Source organism: Miscanthus floridulus, chromosome 18, assembly GCF_019320115.1.
Source record: "Miscanthus floridulus cultivar M001 chromosome 18, ASM1932011v1, whole genome shotgun sequence".
Classification (NCBI taxonomy): Eukaryota; Viridiplantae; Streptophyta; class Magnoliopsida; order Poales; family Poaceae; genus Miscanthus; species Miscanthus floridulus.
Window position 1 is genome coordinate 33,022,794 of NC_089597.1, and position 14,493 is coordinate 33,037,286.

Below are 14,493 nucleotides of genomic sequence, written 5' to 3' on the forward strand. Positions count from 1 at the left end.
AGAGAATGTCTAGCGAATAGACACCCTCGCTAGCCCCTGAGCAATTCCTAACCCCCTACCGTCTCTAGGGTCAGAGGCTCGGTGATGGAATTAATATGTAAAGTAAGCAAGTGAGGATGCTTATCTTTCGGTAGCGATGTTGAGCCATTCGATTGACCTGGGACACCGGTTTTACCTTGATGGTAAGAGTGATGGGTTTGGAAAGCCTCCCCCTGATATGAGCAGTGACCCTACCTGCTCCTTATCCATTTCTCATTAGTGGTCAAGCCATACAATCAACTCGTGTTACCTCTTGAGACAAGATTTCCCTACAGGAAATAGAGGATGAGGACATTCCGTGCAAGAATTTAATTAGGTAAATAAGCCAAGCGTTGAATTTGTGCAAGAATGGACGAGCTCTTCGTTATAGCAAATGGTTTTTTAGCTTTTCTCCCTCTTTCGTAAAAGAGGTTTTAGTGTATTCAGACCCTTCCCATAGTTGAGGTCATAAAGGCTAGGAGTGCAGGTGAGCTAGCTCTAATCATGCCACTGAGCAAAGGCGCCATAGCCTGCTAGGGCATAGGTTTCTCAGCAGTCCGCCCAGTTTTACTCAGAGCTTGTTCTCGAAAACCCAACTCCTAGGACTTAATGTAAAGAGGGCAGACACAGAGAATTTTTGTAGGATAAATGTACTTATATTAGCCCTAGAGTGAGGCCCGACCCCCTAGTGTTTGCTGGGATTGGATGTCATGAAGGATCAGGGAGTTTTGATTAACTGAAACTGATAAGTAAAAAGTGTGCGTTTATTAGGGGTAAAAGCTGACATAGCTGCTCGATGTTCCAACCATTGGTGAAGACCTCGCCGTTGATGGTTTTTAGCTTGTAGGCACCTGGCCAGAGTACCTCCATGATGATGTATGGTCCCTCCCATTGGCAGGGAGAGCTTGTGGCGATCCTTGTTGCTCTAGATGAGGCAGAGAGTAGGTCCCCGATGTTGAAGGCCTGACCCTACACTCATTGGCTATGGTACCATCAGCAATGCCTACTGGTACTTGGCCGAGTGGAGGAGGGTGACATCGCGAGCTTCGTCCAGCTGGTCCATGGCATCCTCATGGGATGACTCGGCTCCCTGTTCGTCGTACACCCTAATCCTTGGCACTCCATAGTCAAGGTCGGTTGGGAGGAAGGCCTCGGAATTGTAGACCATGAAGAAGGGCATGTAGCCGGTGGCTCAACTGGGGGTTGTCCTCAGGCTCCAAAGTGGGTTTGAGGCCTTGTAGGACCATGTCATTCACGTGTTCCACCTGCCCATTCATTCGAGGGGTGTGCTACGGAGGCCTAGTCGACACGGATGTGATGTTCATCGCAAAATTAGAGGAACTTCTTCCCTAGTGAATTGTGTGCCATTGTTCATGATGATGGAGTTCAAGACTCCGAAGCGATGGACGATGTCGAGGAAGAACAGCATGGCCTGCTCATGATTTGATCGTGGAGATCGGCCGAGCTTCTATCCATTTTGTAAACTTGTCAATGGTGATAAGGAAGTGAGTGTAGCCCCTGGGCGCCTTTTTGAGTGGTCCAACCAGATCGAGTCCTCAGACTATGAACGGCCAAGTGATGGGGATCGTCTGGAGTGCTTGGGCCGGTAGGTGAGTCTACCGAGCATAGTACTAGCACCCTTCGTAGGTGCGTACAATTTGCTCAGCATTGGCTACCGCATTAGGCCAGTAGAAGCCCGGTCAGAATGCGTTTTTGACTAGGGTTCTGGGCGTGGCATGGTGACTATAGACCCCACCATGGATATCGCTCAGCAAACGCTTCTCCTGTTTGAAGTGGATGCAGCACTATAGGATCCTAGTGTGGCTTCGCTTATAGAGTTCACCCTCCACAAGAACAAAGGACTTGGCGCGACGTGCGAGCCGTAGAGCCTCCGTCCTATTTGTCGGTAGTGTGTCACGGAGGAGGTAGTCGAGGTAGAGCGTTCTCTAGTCAACCAAAGGGTCGGGCTCTGTCGCTAGATCCTCTTTGAGCTCCATGACTTCGAAGCCGGATGTAGTCGACAGTTGGTCAGCCCCCAGGCCAGGATTGGACGGACCATCACCGCCCTATTCTAACTCCTCATAGGCAAATCGAGGGCTCGTGCAGGTCGCTGGCGAAGATGCCCATTGGCACCAGCTCTTGGCCAGGTGTAGCTTTCGTAAGCGCGTCAGCTACCTCGTTGAGACACCTCGGGATGTGATTGAGATTGAGGCCATCGAACTTGTCCTTCAACCGACGGACTTCTCGGTAGTATGCAGCCATCTTGGTGTCATGGCAACTTGACTCCTTCATGACCTGGTCGACGACCAGCTGGGAATCTCCTCAAACATCGAGGCATCGGATGCCCAACTCGATGGCCACGTGTATGCCTTTGCTGAGTGCCTCATATTCGGCCACGTTGTTGGAGGAGGGGAAATGGAGATGGACCATGTACCTCATGCGTACACCAAGGGGTGACACAAAGACTAGTCCTGCACTGGTGCCCTTCTTCATTAGCGATCCATCAAAGTACATTGTCCAGTATTCTTGATCGACGACCGCTGGTGGCATTTGGACCTCGGTCCACTCCACGATGCAATCAGCCAACACCTGGGACTTGATCGCCATTCGGGAGGCATATGTAATGCCCTGACCCATCAGCTCGAGTGCCCATTTTGTGGTTCTTCCCATGGCATCCTAGTTCTAGACAACCTCGCCATGGGGTAAGGACGTCACAACTGTCACCGAATGTGACTCGAAGTAGTGACGTAGCTTCCTCTTGGTGATAAGGACAGCGTATAGAAGCTTTTGGATTTGGGGGTAGCGGGTATTTGAGTCACATAGGACCTTGCTGATGAAGTACATAGGGTGTTGTACTTTGAGGGCGTGCCCCTCTTCTTCTCGCTCCACCACTAGGGCAGCGCTGACCACTTGTGTGGTGGCTGTGATGTAGAGCAGAAGTGGTTCTCCCATGGCAGGAGGAACTAGGATCGAGGCCTTCATTAGGAGCTACTTAACCATGTCAAGTACTTCATGGGCCTCGGAATGTCCATTCAAACTGATCGGCTTTCTTAAGAAGTTGATAAAGGGGGAGACCTCGTTTCGTCGAGGCATGAGATGAAATGGATGAGCATGGCGAGGCACCCTGTAACTCGTTGCACCCCTTTACATTCTAAATTGGGCCCATCCTTGTGATAGCTAAGATCTTCTCTGGGTTGGCTTCGATGCCACGCTTAGAGACGATGAAACCAAGCAGCATGCCTCTCGGGACCCCAAAAACGCACTTCTCGGGATTGAAGTTTGATGTCATTTGCTTGGAGTTTTATAAAGGTTTTCTCAAGATCGGCTATGAGGTGGTCAACCCATTTGGATTTGCACCACAATGTCATCAACGTAGGCCTCAACGGTCCACCCAATGAGGTCCCCAAAACACTTGAGCATACAACGCTGGTATGTGGCCCTAGCATTTTTTAGACCAAACAAGCATTATGACATAGCAAAACGATCCGAAGGGGGTGATGATCGATGTTGCGAGCTGGTTAGACTCTTTCATCATGATTTGATGGTACCCAAGTACACATCAAGGAAGCAGAGGGTTTCGCACCCTGAGGTGGAGTCAACTATTTAGTCTATGCGCGACAAAGGAAACGATCCTTTGGGCATGCTTTGTTGAGACCTGTGTAGTCAACACACAACCTTCATTTCCCATTCTTATTTCGCACAACAACAAGATTGGATAACCACTCTAGGTGGTACACTTCCTTGATGAATCTGGCCGCCAGAAGCTTTGTGATTTCCTCGCTGATGGTCCTACGTTTCCCCTCGTCGAAGCGACATAAGCGCTATTTCACCAGCTTGGAGCCTGGACGGATCTTCAAGGCATGCTCGGCAACTTCCCTCGGGATGCCTGGCACGTCCAAGGGTTTCCACGCAAAGATGTATTTGTTGGCATGGAGGAAGTCGATGAGCGCGCTTTTCTATTTAGAGGAAAGTGTGGTGCCAATGCGCACCACCTTGTCATTGGAGCTATCAGGATCTATGAGGACCTCTTTAGAGCCCTCCGTAGGTTTGAAAGACCTGGTTGACTTTTTGGGGTCGGGCGCTTCTTCGGTGACCTCCTTCTTGATGGCAGCGAGCTCTCTGGAGGCGACGATTGCCGTGGCATGATTACAGCACTCGACCTCGCATTCATAGGTGCGCTGGAAGGAGGTGCTGACGGTGATGACCCCACCAGGACTCGGTATCATTAGTTTGAGATATGTATAGTTGGGGATGGCCATGAACTTCGCGTAGCACGGACATCCTAGGATGGCGTGGTAGGTTCCAAGAAACCCAACAATCTCGAAGGTGAGGATTTTCGTCCTATAATTGGATGGATCCCCGAAGGTAATGGGCAGATCGATCTGCCCAGGTGGCATGGCATGCTTTCTGGGCACGATGCCATGGAAAGGTGCTTTGGTTGGGCGGATGTGTGTCTAGTCGATGCCCATTTCGTTGAGCGTCTTGGCATACATGATGTTGAGCCCGCTGCCTCCATCCATCAGTACTTTTGTGAGCCGCTTTATGCTGATGATTGGGTTGACCATGAGCGAGTACCTCCCCAAACGCGGGATGCTCTCTGGGTGGTCGGTCTGATCGAAGGTTATGGCAGACTTTGACCATCGGAGGAAGGTAGGTGTGGCCCGTTTGGTCGTATAGACTTCGCGGTGCGTGATCTTCTGACGATGTTTGGAGTCATAGGCTGTCGATCCTCCAAAGATCATGAGGCAGTCGTCCGGTGTTGGAAAGCCACCATCCTTCCCTTGGTGTCGTCTGTGGTGGGGTCAGGGTCCTTCCTATGCTCTCCTTTGTTGGAGCCTTCGGACAAGAACTGCCTCATGAGGCTGCAGTCCTTGTACAGATGCTTGACCAAGAAGGCATGGTTCGGGCATGGCCCCTCGAGTAATTTTTCTAAATGGTTCGGAGTGCCCTCCGTGGGCTTCCAACCACCCCTGCGGTCAGCGGTGGCCACTAGCGAGCCCTCGCACCATTACTTCTTGTTCTTCCTTTTGGCGGAATGATTGGAGGTGCCTTCGTCGGCGTCCTCGTCCCGCCTTGCCTTGCCATCGAGATGATCGAAGATCGCTCTGACCGCTTCCTCTCTAGAGGCATGGCTGGTGGCGATGTCTAGGAGTTCTTTGGTGGTTCATAGGCCCTTGCGTCCTAGCTTATGAACCAGAGACTCATAGGTGGTCCCGAATAGGAAACCTCCTATAATGTCAATGTCGACAACGTTAGGAAGCTCATTGCACTGCTGGGAGAAGCACCAAATGTACCCACGGAGGGTTTCACCGGCCTTCTATCGGTAGTTCTTGAGGTCCCATGGATTCCCAGGGCACTTGTAGGTGCCCTGGAAGTTCCCCACAAAGATCACCTTTAGGTTCGCCTAACTGTGAATTTCGTTGGACAATAGGTGTTCCAACCACGCTCGTGCTGAATCAGCCAAGAACAGTGGAAGGTTGTGGATAATGAAGTCATCATTGTCCACACCACTGGCTTGACAGGCAAGCCGATAGTCTTCGAGCCATAGTCTAGGGTTTGTTTCTCTAGAGTACTTCAGAATATTGGTTGGTGGTTGGTACCTTGGCGGGAAGGCGGCGTTGAGGATGTGTTGGTCGAAGGCCTAAGGCCCCAGCAAGTCGGGGCTCAAGCTTTGTTCCTCGCCATTGTCGTAGCGTCCGCCACGCTGAGGGTGATAGTCGCGTCTAGCTCCATCTCTCGAGTCATCGTGGGTGCATCTACGAGCATCGAGGGTGTTGCGTGCGTCATGGTCATGGCCGAGACGCTAACGTACCGGGACCACAGAGCGCTTCCTACTTCCTCAGGGTTCTTGGTGAACCAACGCATTCCTGCTGGGATGCTCCGAGGGCATGCGCTGGCTAGCATCGAGCTTGCATCGCTGAGACAATGAGCTTTCAGCCTGCTGCGCCGCCGCACGCTCGAGCAGCGTGTGAATCTCATGGTGGGCCCAATGATCCTCAGGCGTCGTGGCCTCTAGAAGACCATGGAGCAAGGCTGCCATAGCGGCAATGTTTTGGCTTTCCCGGGTGAAGCGAGGAAGGGCTTCATTGTCGGTGATGATCCTTTGGTTCACGTCATGGGTCATGGCACATGCACGCTCACTGTCTCTGTGGTGCTCGATTTCCTGATCGAGCTCTGTGCATTCCTGCTTGAGCTAGAGCCACGCTTCCTATATCTCTCAGTGTCAGGCTTTTAGCTGCTCCACCCACATGCGAGGTGGGGCCGCTGTCTCCCCCTCATCCATGTCACCGAGGTTGTTCACGGGGTAGCATCCTCCTCGCGAATGCTCTCGATGTGTCCCTCGGGGACACCCGTCATGAAACATTCATGGGAGGGATGATGGCTTTCCCTACTAGAGTCAGAGCTTGATAGTGACTCTGGCTCCTCTACTAGGAGGTCATGGAAAGATTCCATGACATGTTCAATCACCCCCACAAATTCATCGTTCATGGGAGGTGGGAACATGCATTGTGCCATAAGGTGGCCAACGGTCGCTGTGGCATTGCGGAGACCAAACGGAAGCACTATCGGGGTGCTCCGTATGAGGTGTTCTAGAGAGAGGGGTTCCCCTCCGATGAGTCACGCCATGACATTGGCATCAAAGAAGGTGAGGTGGCGTGGGTCCTCCTTGGATGGCTAGGGTCCTAGGGAGATACCGAGCTAGCGCCCAAGCCTCCCGTAGTCAAGGCCGATGGAAGGGAGAGGTTGGATGGCAGCGTGAGTAAATGCCAACTCTCCACCCACTGTGATGATAAAGTCTAGGTCCCCCAAATGCACGTGTGCACCCGAGACCTAGCTGATATCATGGCTAGCCATCTGTGGCCTAATGTTAATGTCAGAATGCACAAAGGCCCCTACTTGGCGTGCCAACTATCGGTGTTTTGAGTAAACACCAACGAGTAAATTTGTATTATTATGTGTTGGACCTAGATGGTGTGCTAAAAGATAGAAGGTTTATACTGGATTAGGCAGAATGTCCCTATGTCTAGTTTGCGGCTGCTGCTCGTGTTATTAGCATTGAAAGGTTTGTAGGAGGGGTTATAAACGGGCGAGAGAGGAAAAGATCCCAAGTCTCTGATAGAAAGGTCAAATGGGTGCTGAGAGTTTGGTCACTGCTTAACTATGTTTGATGTGTGGTATGTTGATTCGAGTCCCCCTAGTGGGGTGCCCTGCCTTCCCTTTGATAGACCAAGGGGAAGCAAGGATTACAGATAGGAGAGAGAAGAAAAACAAGAGGCCAAGAAGGTCCTTAAAAGATGTTGGGTTTTCCTTTTCCTCCAAGTGAGCCCCGCTGACACGACAAATGGTGCTAGGGATAGCTCCATGCTAGGTGCATGTCAGCTGATCTTGATAGGGTCATGCCCTAGCTTTGTCAGCAAGTGGTCATGTCCCATCTCACCTCGGCGAGCGATGCGATGGACCAGGGCGCTGAACTATGACCCTACGGGGAGTAGACGGCATAGTGACCCCACGTCCGTTATTATAGATGATGTGAGTTTCCTCCTAGACCATAGTGGTCATCATATGCTTCTGTTAGATCTGTGCCCGTGGGCAAATGTTGGCGCCCATAATACAATAGGACAAATGTCAGCGCCCACAACACTGTTTGGGCTCTGACATGCCTAGAAGGGCTTAAACCGCCCATCTTGTCATATCCTGATGGTACTTTCCTACAAGCGTGCAGGGTATGGTCCTCAGTATTGCGGTTGACTTGAGCGCCCCACCTTATCTGCGCGCGTACTTATGAAGGAGCAGCACATAGTCGTCGGGCGAGGCGGAGCCAGCCCTCGGACATCGGGTGAGGCGGAGCCAGCCCTCAAATGTCGGGCGAGGTGGAGCCTGCCCATGGACATCAGGCGAGGTGGAGCCTACCCTAGGATGTCGGGTGAGGTGGAATCAGCCCTCAGACATCGAGCGAGGCAAAGCCAGCCCTCAGACATTGAGCGAGGCAGAGCTAGCCCTCGAATGTCGGGCGAGACAGAGCCTACCCTCAGACGTCGGGTGAGGTGGAGCCAGCCCTCGGACGTCGGGCGAGGTGGAACCTGCCTTCAAACATCAGGCGAGGCAGAGCCAGCATTTGGGGGTCGGACGAGACAGAGTTAACCCTCGGTCGTTGTGCGAGAGGTGTAGTCACGTTCTTGTCTATTTGGAAGCATCAACATTTGATGATTATTAGCTCCTCCTCTTTGGGTACCCCATTATTCGGTCCCCGACAAACACCCAAACCAAGCCATTACCAAAAGCTGCAGCGCTCTACATACTCATCGGAGTGGTCTAGTGGTAGCACCCGAGCGATCCGGTGTGGTCTGACAAGTTGACCATTGGAGGTCTCACATCTAGTGCAGTCTTCGGTGTGACACTAGATAACCTAGTGAGTTGAATATCCCTCCTATCTTCACTGCAACCCTCTTTGGACAAATAGTTGGGTGGCCACTCCGGTGCTGTCACCGACGTATCTGGTGAGTCTTCCAACACCAGGCTTCTCCACTCACTGACACCTTGCGTTCCGGTGCTCCTTAGCACCTTACACCGGATCGATCCGATGCTCTTGTTGCAACCGCCCCTGAACAGTGCACGGGTATGGTCCGGTACGATGCTTCCTTCTATCTAACACCGAAGCAATTCGATTTTTTACAAAAAAATGCAACCAACTTCGTTTCTTCGTGTGTCTTTGTTCGGGCTTGTTTTATCTTGTGTCTTGGTCTTTTAGCATCACTTGTACGTAAGTCTTCTACAAGTCTTATAATGTCTTGTACTACGCCTGCAGGTATTTATAGGGGCGGCTCATGTGCATTTGTAGTCGTGGTTTTGCCAGCCGCCCCTAAGCAACCGTGGCTACAAATGCCCGGTTTGTAGGGGCGGTTGGCTAGTCGTCTCTACAAATCGATTTGTAGGGGCAGCTGAATATTAAGTCGCCCCAACAAATCAATTTCCAAAAATCATGAAAAAATTGCCAAAAAATAGCAAATTTTTTTAACCCGGGGAGGCCCCCACTAGTCAACCACACACCCCCTTCGTAGCCACAGCATTTTTTGTGCGATTTATGAAGACTTCGCGTCGGCTAGGATTCAAACTTGCGACCTCGGCCTCGTGGACTCCCTCCTCTAATCACTACACCACACTGTTACTTGTGTTTATGCTACATTTTCTTTCCCCACATATTATCCTAAATCGAGCATAAATTGATTATTTGATGCCCTAAATGAATTAAAATAAAAAATTTGCTAGCTACAAAGTTTTATAACTTTTTGAGATCTACAACTTTCATTTTGGTAGTTTCTCCATCTGAGATCGTTTACAAAATTTGAATTTCAAATTTGAGAAATTCAAACATAGTTTTCATTGACAAGATCATTTCAAATCAAAAAATTATAAACTACAAAGTTTCATAACTTTTTAAGATCTACAACTTTTATTTTTGCTATTTGTACATCCGAGGTCATTTAAAAAAATGAATTTTTAAATTTTTACAAATTCAAACATAGTTTTTCTTGATAAGATAATTTTAAATCAAAAAATTATCAACTACAAAATTGTATAACTTTTTGGCATCTACAACTTTCATTTTTGTTGTTTCTTCATCCGAGGTCGTTTGAAAATTTTGAAATTCAAATTTGAGAAATTTAAACGTAGTTTTACTATGAATTCAAACAACAAAATTGTCAACTACAAAGTTCTATAACTTTCCGAGATCTAAAACTTTTTATTTTGGTTATTTGATCATTTGGTCATCCTATATAGTGGTAGTAACATTGTTCACAAATTTTACATATATGAACTATAAGAGAGACATGTAAATTTTGTGAACAATGTTACTACCATTTTGTCGGATAAAGAAATGACCAAAATAAAAGTTGTAGATCTTGATTTTTTTTCTATAACTTTTATGTTCATGGCTTTTTTAGGTAAAATCATTTAATGTTTCAACATATCATTTGAAGTCGTCATTTTTTTTAAATTCAAATAGCTAAAACACAGTCACAGAAAAAGATGGACAAAATAATAGCTGCAAGAACACAATAAATTGATAGAGCATAATAGCTGCAAGAACACAATAAATTGATAGAGCATGATTTTAGAAAATTTTAGGCAAAAATCATCAAATTTGAAGTTAGTAAGAGGGAGAAAGACTAGTTACAAGTTTTAGCCAGAGATTAAAAAGAGAAATCAATGTTATTCGATAATTTTAAAATTGAACTTCAAACAATATTTTAAGCAGTAAATCATTTCAAATGGAAAAGTTGTAAACACCAAAGTTTTATAACTTTTTGAGGTCTACAACTTTTATTTTGGTCATTTCTCTATCCAAGGTCGTTTGAAAAAAATTCAAATTTTAGTGTTTAATTTTTACAATTCGGCATTTATTTGGAGGGGCGGCTCACCCTACAAATTCGATTTGTAGGGGCGGCTGATAACACCAGCAGCACCTATAAATAGATTTGTAGGAGCGACTCGTTTGGACACTATTTGTAGGGGCGGCTCAATATAGAGCTGCCCCTAAAAAAAGGGAGTGTTGCTACAAATCGTTTTTTAGTAGTGTTGTTTGAGGTGGTGATAATTCGGATCACCACGTTGTCTTGTATACTAGCACACATCGTGTTGATAGAATATCGTCGGCAGTCCTCCGAGGGGTATCCCACAAAGATAGATTGATCGACAGAGGAGCATGAGATCAAGAACAAGAAGGCAACAGAGACACACAAGTTAGACAGGGTTAGGCCATCAGTATGACGTAATACCCTACTCCTGTAATCTGTTGGTTTATATTAGCTATCGTATGACATTACGTGTCTGCATATGTATGTATCTTGATGTAGCATGTCCGCTAGGGAACCCCTACCTCTCCTTATATACTCTAGAGGGGTAGGGTTACAAGAAAAGTAACCTATTTGGTACTATACAATATCTTGCGGTACACGCTGAGCAGCGCCGTGTACACCTTGATCTTGTAGGCTAGGCCACCTCTGATGGTGCGGCCCATGTCTTGTCTTGTGGATACCAGGGGCCATACCCCCATAGCTAGTCCTCGAGCCGGAAAGTAGGTGACATAGTCACGTGGTGCCAGGGTCAGAAAGTAGAAGACCAGCCAAGCAGATAGCCAGTCCCCAAGTGTAGCCTCGAGATGAGAGCAAGCAATTCACCACAAGGTGAAGCGTGCCCACTTAGTCCCCGAGCCTACTGGAAGATGAAGAATGAATCTTGTAGCAGGGTCAAACAAGTCTGAAAGCTTGCCGATGTCGTCTAACATGCGCGTATCAAGATCCCAGACACACTGCCCAAGATCGGCACCCTGATCCGAACAGCATGGAACAGCTTGATAGCACACTGATGAGATGTAGCAAGATCCAAGCACCGAGGAGTCCCCGGTGTCGCTGGCGATGACCGAGCACTGAGGAGCGAGGAGTCTCCAGCGTCGCTGGCGATGATCGAGCACCGAGGACCGAGGAGTCCTCGGTGTCGCCGGTGATGTCCGAGCACCGAGGAGCGAGGAGTCCTCTACGTCACTGGCGATGACCGAGCACTAAGGAGCGAGGAGTCCCCGACATCGCTAGGGATGTCCGAGCACCAAGAAGTGAGGAGTCCCTGGCATCACTGGTGATGACCGAGCACTAAGGAGCGAGGAGTCCCCGGTGTAGGCGGTGATGTCCGAGCACCGAGGAGTTCCCGATGAAGCTAGTGATGTTCGAGCACCGAGGAGCGAGGAGTCCTGACGTCGCTGGCGATGACCGAGCACCGAGGAGCGAGGAGTCTCCGGCGTCGCTGGCGATGACCAAGCACCAAGGAGCGAGGAGTCCCTGACGTCGCTGGTGATGTCCGAGCACCGAGGAGCGAGGAGTCCCCGGCGTCGCTGGTGATGACCGAGCACCGAGGAGTCCCCGGCGTAGGCGGCGATGTCCAAGCACCGAGGAGTCCACGACAAAGCTGGGGATGTCTAAGCACCGAGGAGTCCTCGGCAAAGCTGGCGAGGTCCAAGCACCGAGGAGCGAGGAGTCCCTAGTGTCGCTGGCGACGACCGAGCACCGAGGAGTCCCCAGCATAGGCGGCGATGTTCGAGCACCGAGGAGTCCCAGGCGAAGCTAGCGAGGTCTGAGCACTGAGGAGTCCCCGGCGTAGCTGGAGATGTCTGTGCGGTGAAGTGTGCCCACTTACTCCTCGAGCACGAAGAAACCAAGCGCCGAGGAGTCCCTGACATCGCTGGTGATGAAGCACGAGCGATGAACAGTCTAGTCAACTGGTCGGCGGCGAAGTGAGCATTGAGTAGAAGCAACCGGCGAACAGTCCGATCAACTGGTCGGCGACGAAGTCCATGAATCTAGCGGTCCGACCAGTTGATCGGTGAAGTCCGAGCACCAGGTGGTCTGATCACCTAGACGATGATCCTACAATACAAACATGTAGAACGGGTAGTACATGATGTAAAAATATATGAACTCCAGAGAAAAAAATAGCATGTGTAGCTTGACGATCAGTTGGAGCGAAGATGTATTTAATATAAACCGCCCAAACAGTTAGTCTGTAGCTAAGTCTCCATCCCTAACTAGCCCGTTAACCATAACGCAGAGCATGGAGCCTGTGCACGTGTAGGAGAAATAGGCATGACCAAGGAGCCGCTGCCGACCACCCATAACGCAGAGCGCGAAGCCCGTAGCACGTGTAGGGAGGAACCAGAAATAGGGCCATCTCTGGAGGCGTCCAAGCATCAACAGGACTGTTTGGGGGTTCGGAAAATCGTTTGGAGAGCAAATATGGAGAAAACAGTTCGGAGAAACATTGCGGCGATATATGGAGACTTGAGAATATTTAGAAAAATATTAAAGCGTGACTTAGCTTTAGACATAAAGTCTGGTCGGTGGTGTATGGCGCTATCTGGTCGGCGAGAGGATGGACGTCTTCAACCTAGTCGGCGAATCTGCCCCTCAGGGCATGCTGGTAAGCGGTGGCGGCGTTGGTGAACCCGAAGGGTAAAGCCACAACTCCTAGAGTTTTCCAGGTAGCCTCCGATAGATTTGGATCAGAGGGTAGTCTGCGCTGAACCAAAGTGTCCAGAGTTAATTCGGCGATGGAGAGACAATCAGCGAGCTTCAGTCTGACCCATTCTATGGATTTGATCAGATCGTCGTTGTTGATCTGCCTCCTCTGGTAGCAAGGAAGCGGACGGTGAGTTGTTGATGAAGGAGACCTCGGAATCGGCTCCGAGATCGGATCTGCAATCGCAGGTGCAGGGATGATCAGAGCAGAATCGATCTACACCGGCTCAAGGAGCTCTCCGACTCCGTCAGCGTTGATGATCCATGAGATTGATCTGACCGTGAAGATCCGGCCAGGCTACGGGAGGGACGAAGAGCCTGTGGACAAAGCCATCTTGTTCGACAAGGAAACAGCACGCACACCCCTACCTGGCGCGCCAACTGTCGACAGAATATCATCGGCAGTCCTCCGAGGGGTATCCCATGAAGGTAGATTGATTGGCAGAGGAGCGTGAGATCAAGAACAAGAAGGCAATAGAGACACACGAGTTAGACAGGTTTAGGCCGTCAGTATGACATAATCTCCTACTCTTATGGTCTATTGGTTTGTATTAGCTATCGAATGATATTGCGTGTCTGCATATATATGTATCTTGATATAGCCTATCCGCTAGGGGACCTCTACCTCTCCTTATATACTCCGGAGGGGTAGGGTTACAAGGAACTATACAATATCTTGCGGTGCACGCCTTGATCTTGTGGGCTGGGCCACCTCTGATGGTGCGGCCCATGTCTTGTCTTGTGGATACCGGGGGCCATACCCCCACACATCGTTAGTCCAATTGTATTGGTATTCATCAAACACTAAAATCAAACTTAATGGCCCATACCATGTCTTGTCTTGTGGATACCGGGGGTCATACCCCCACACATCGTTAGTCCAATTGTATTGGTATTCATCAAACACTAAAATCAAACTTAATGGCCCATAGAATATATTTTCCTTACAAGCTTTCTTTGCACAGTGGCTAGGTAAATAGACGATGGCGAACCTGATGGCTTATCTCCTAAAGATGCTTTAACAGCAATAACAACCGTCTCTTTAATTGGATCTCTAAATATAGTTATCTTCTTTTCTGAATTTTTCGCTAGTTAAAGATGTCGAGCGATGATGACGCTCTATGGCTCTAGAGTGCGTGCAAAGTTATAGAAAATTTGTTGAAATATGGAAAATATAGAAAGCAATTTTTACTTAAATAACTCTTCAATTATGATTTAGAGAGTAAATTTTACGAAGACTCTTGGAGATGCTCTAGGATCCTACTCATATAAGAGACTATATATGCACCTATATTGATCTAATAAAAATTGGTTCCACTATGCATCTACATGTCTCTTGTTTCTCATCCATTTTTAAGTGTCGACTAGATTAATAAAAAAATATTAGTAACATTTGTATCTTAAATAA

General features: G+C 48.9%; 1 protein-coding gene across 1 annotated transcript; it reads right to left on the bottom strand.

Annotated features, from left to right (window-relative positions):
- Positions 1 to 3,974: 3,974 nt before the first annotated feature.
- Positions 3,975 to 4,415, bottom strand: LOC136523625 (uncharacterized). The gene has a single exon (XM_066517244.1). It carries the CDS (start codon positions 4,413 to 4,415, stop codon positions 3,975 to 3,977), a length of 441 nt encoding a protein of 146 aa, XP_066373341.1.
- Between the last annotated feature and the right edge of the window lie 10,078 nt (positions 4,416 to 14,493).

Excerpts from the sequence above, each read along its gene's own strand:
- LOC136523625 (XM_066517244.1), bottom strand. The coding sequence starts at position 4,415 with ATGCCACCTGGGCAGATCGATCTGCCCATTACCTTCGGGGATCCATCC.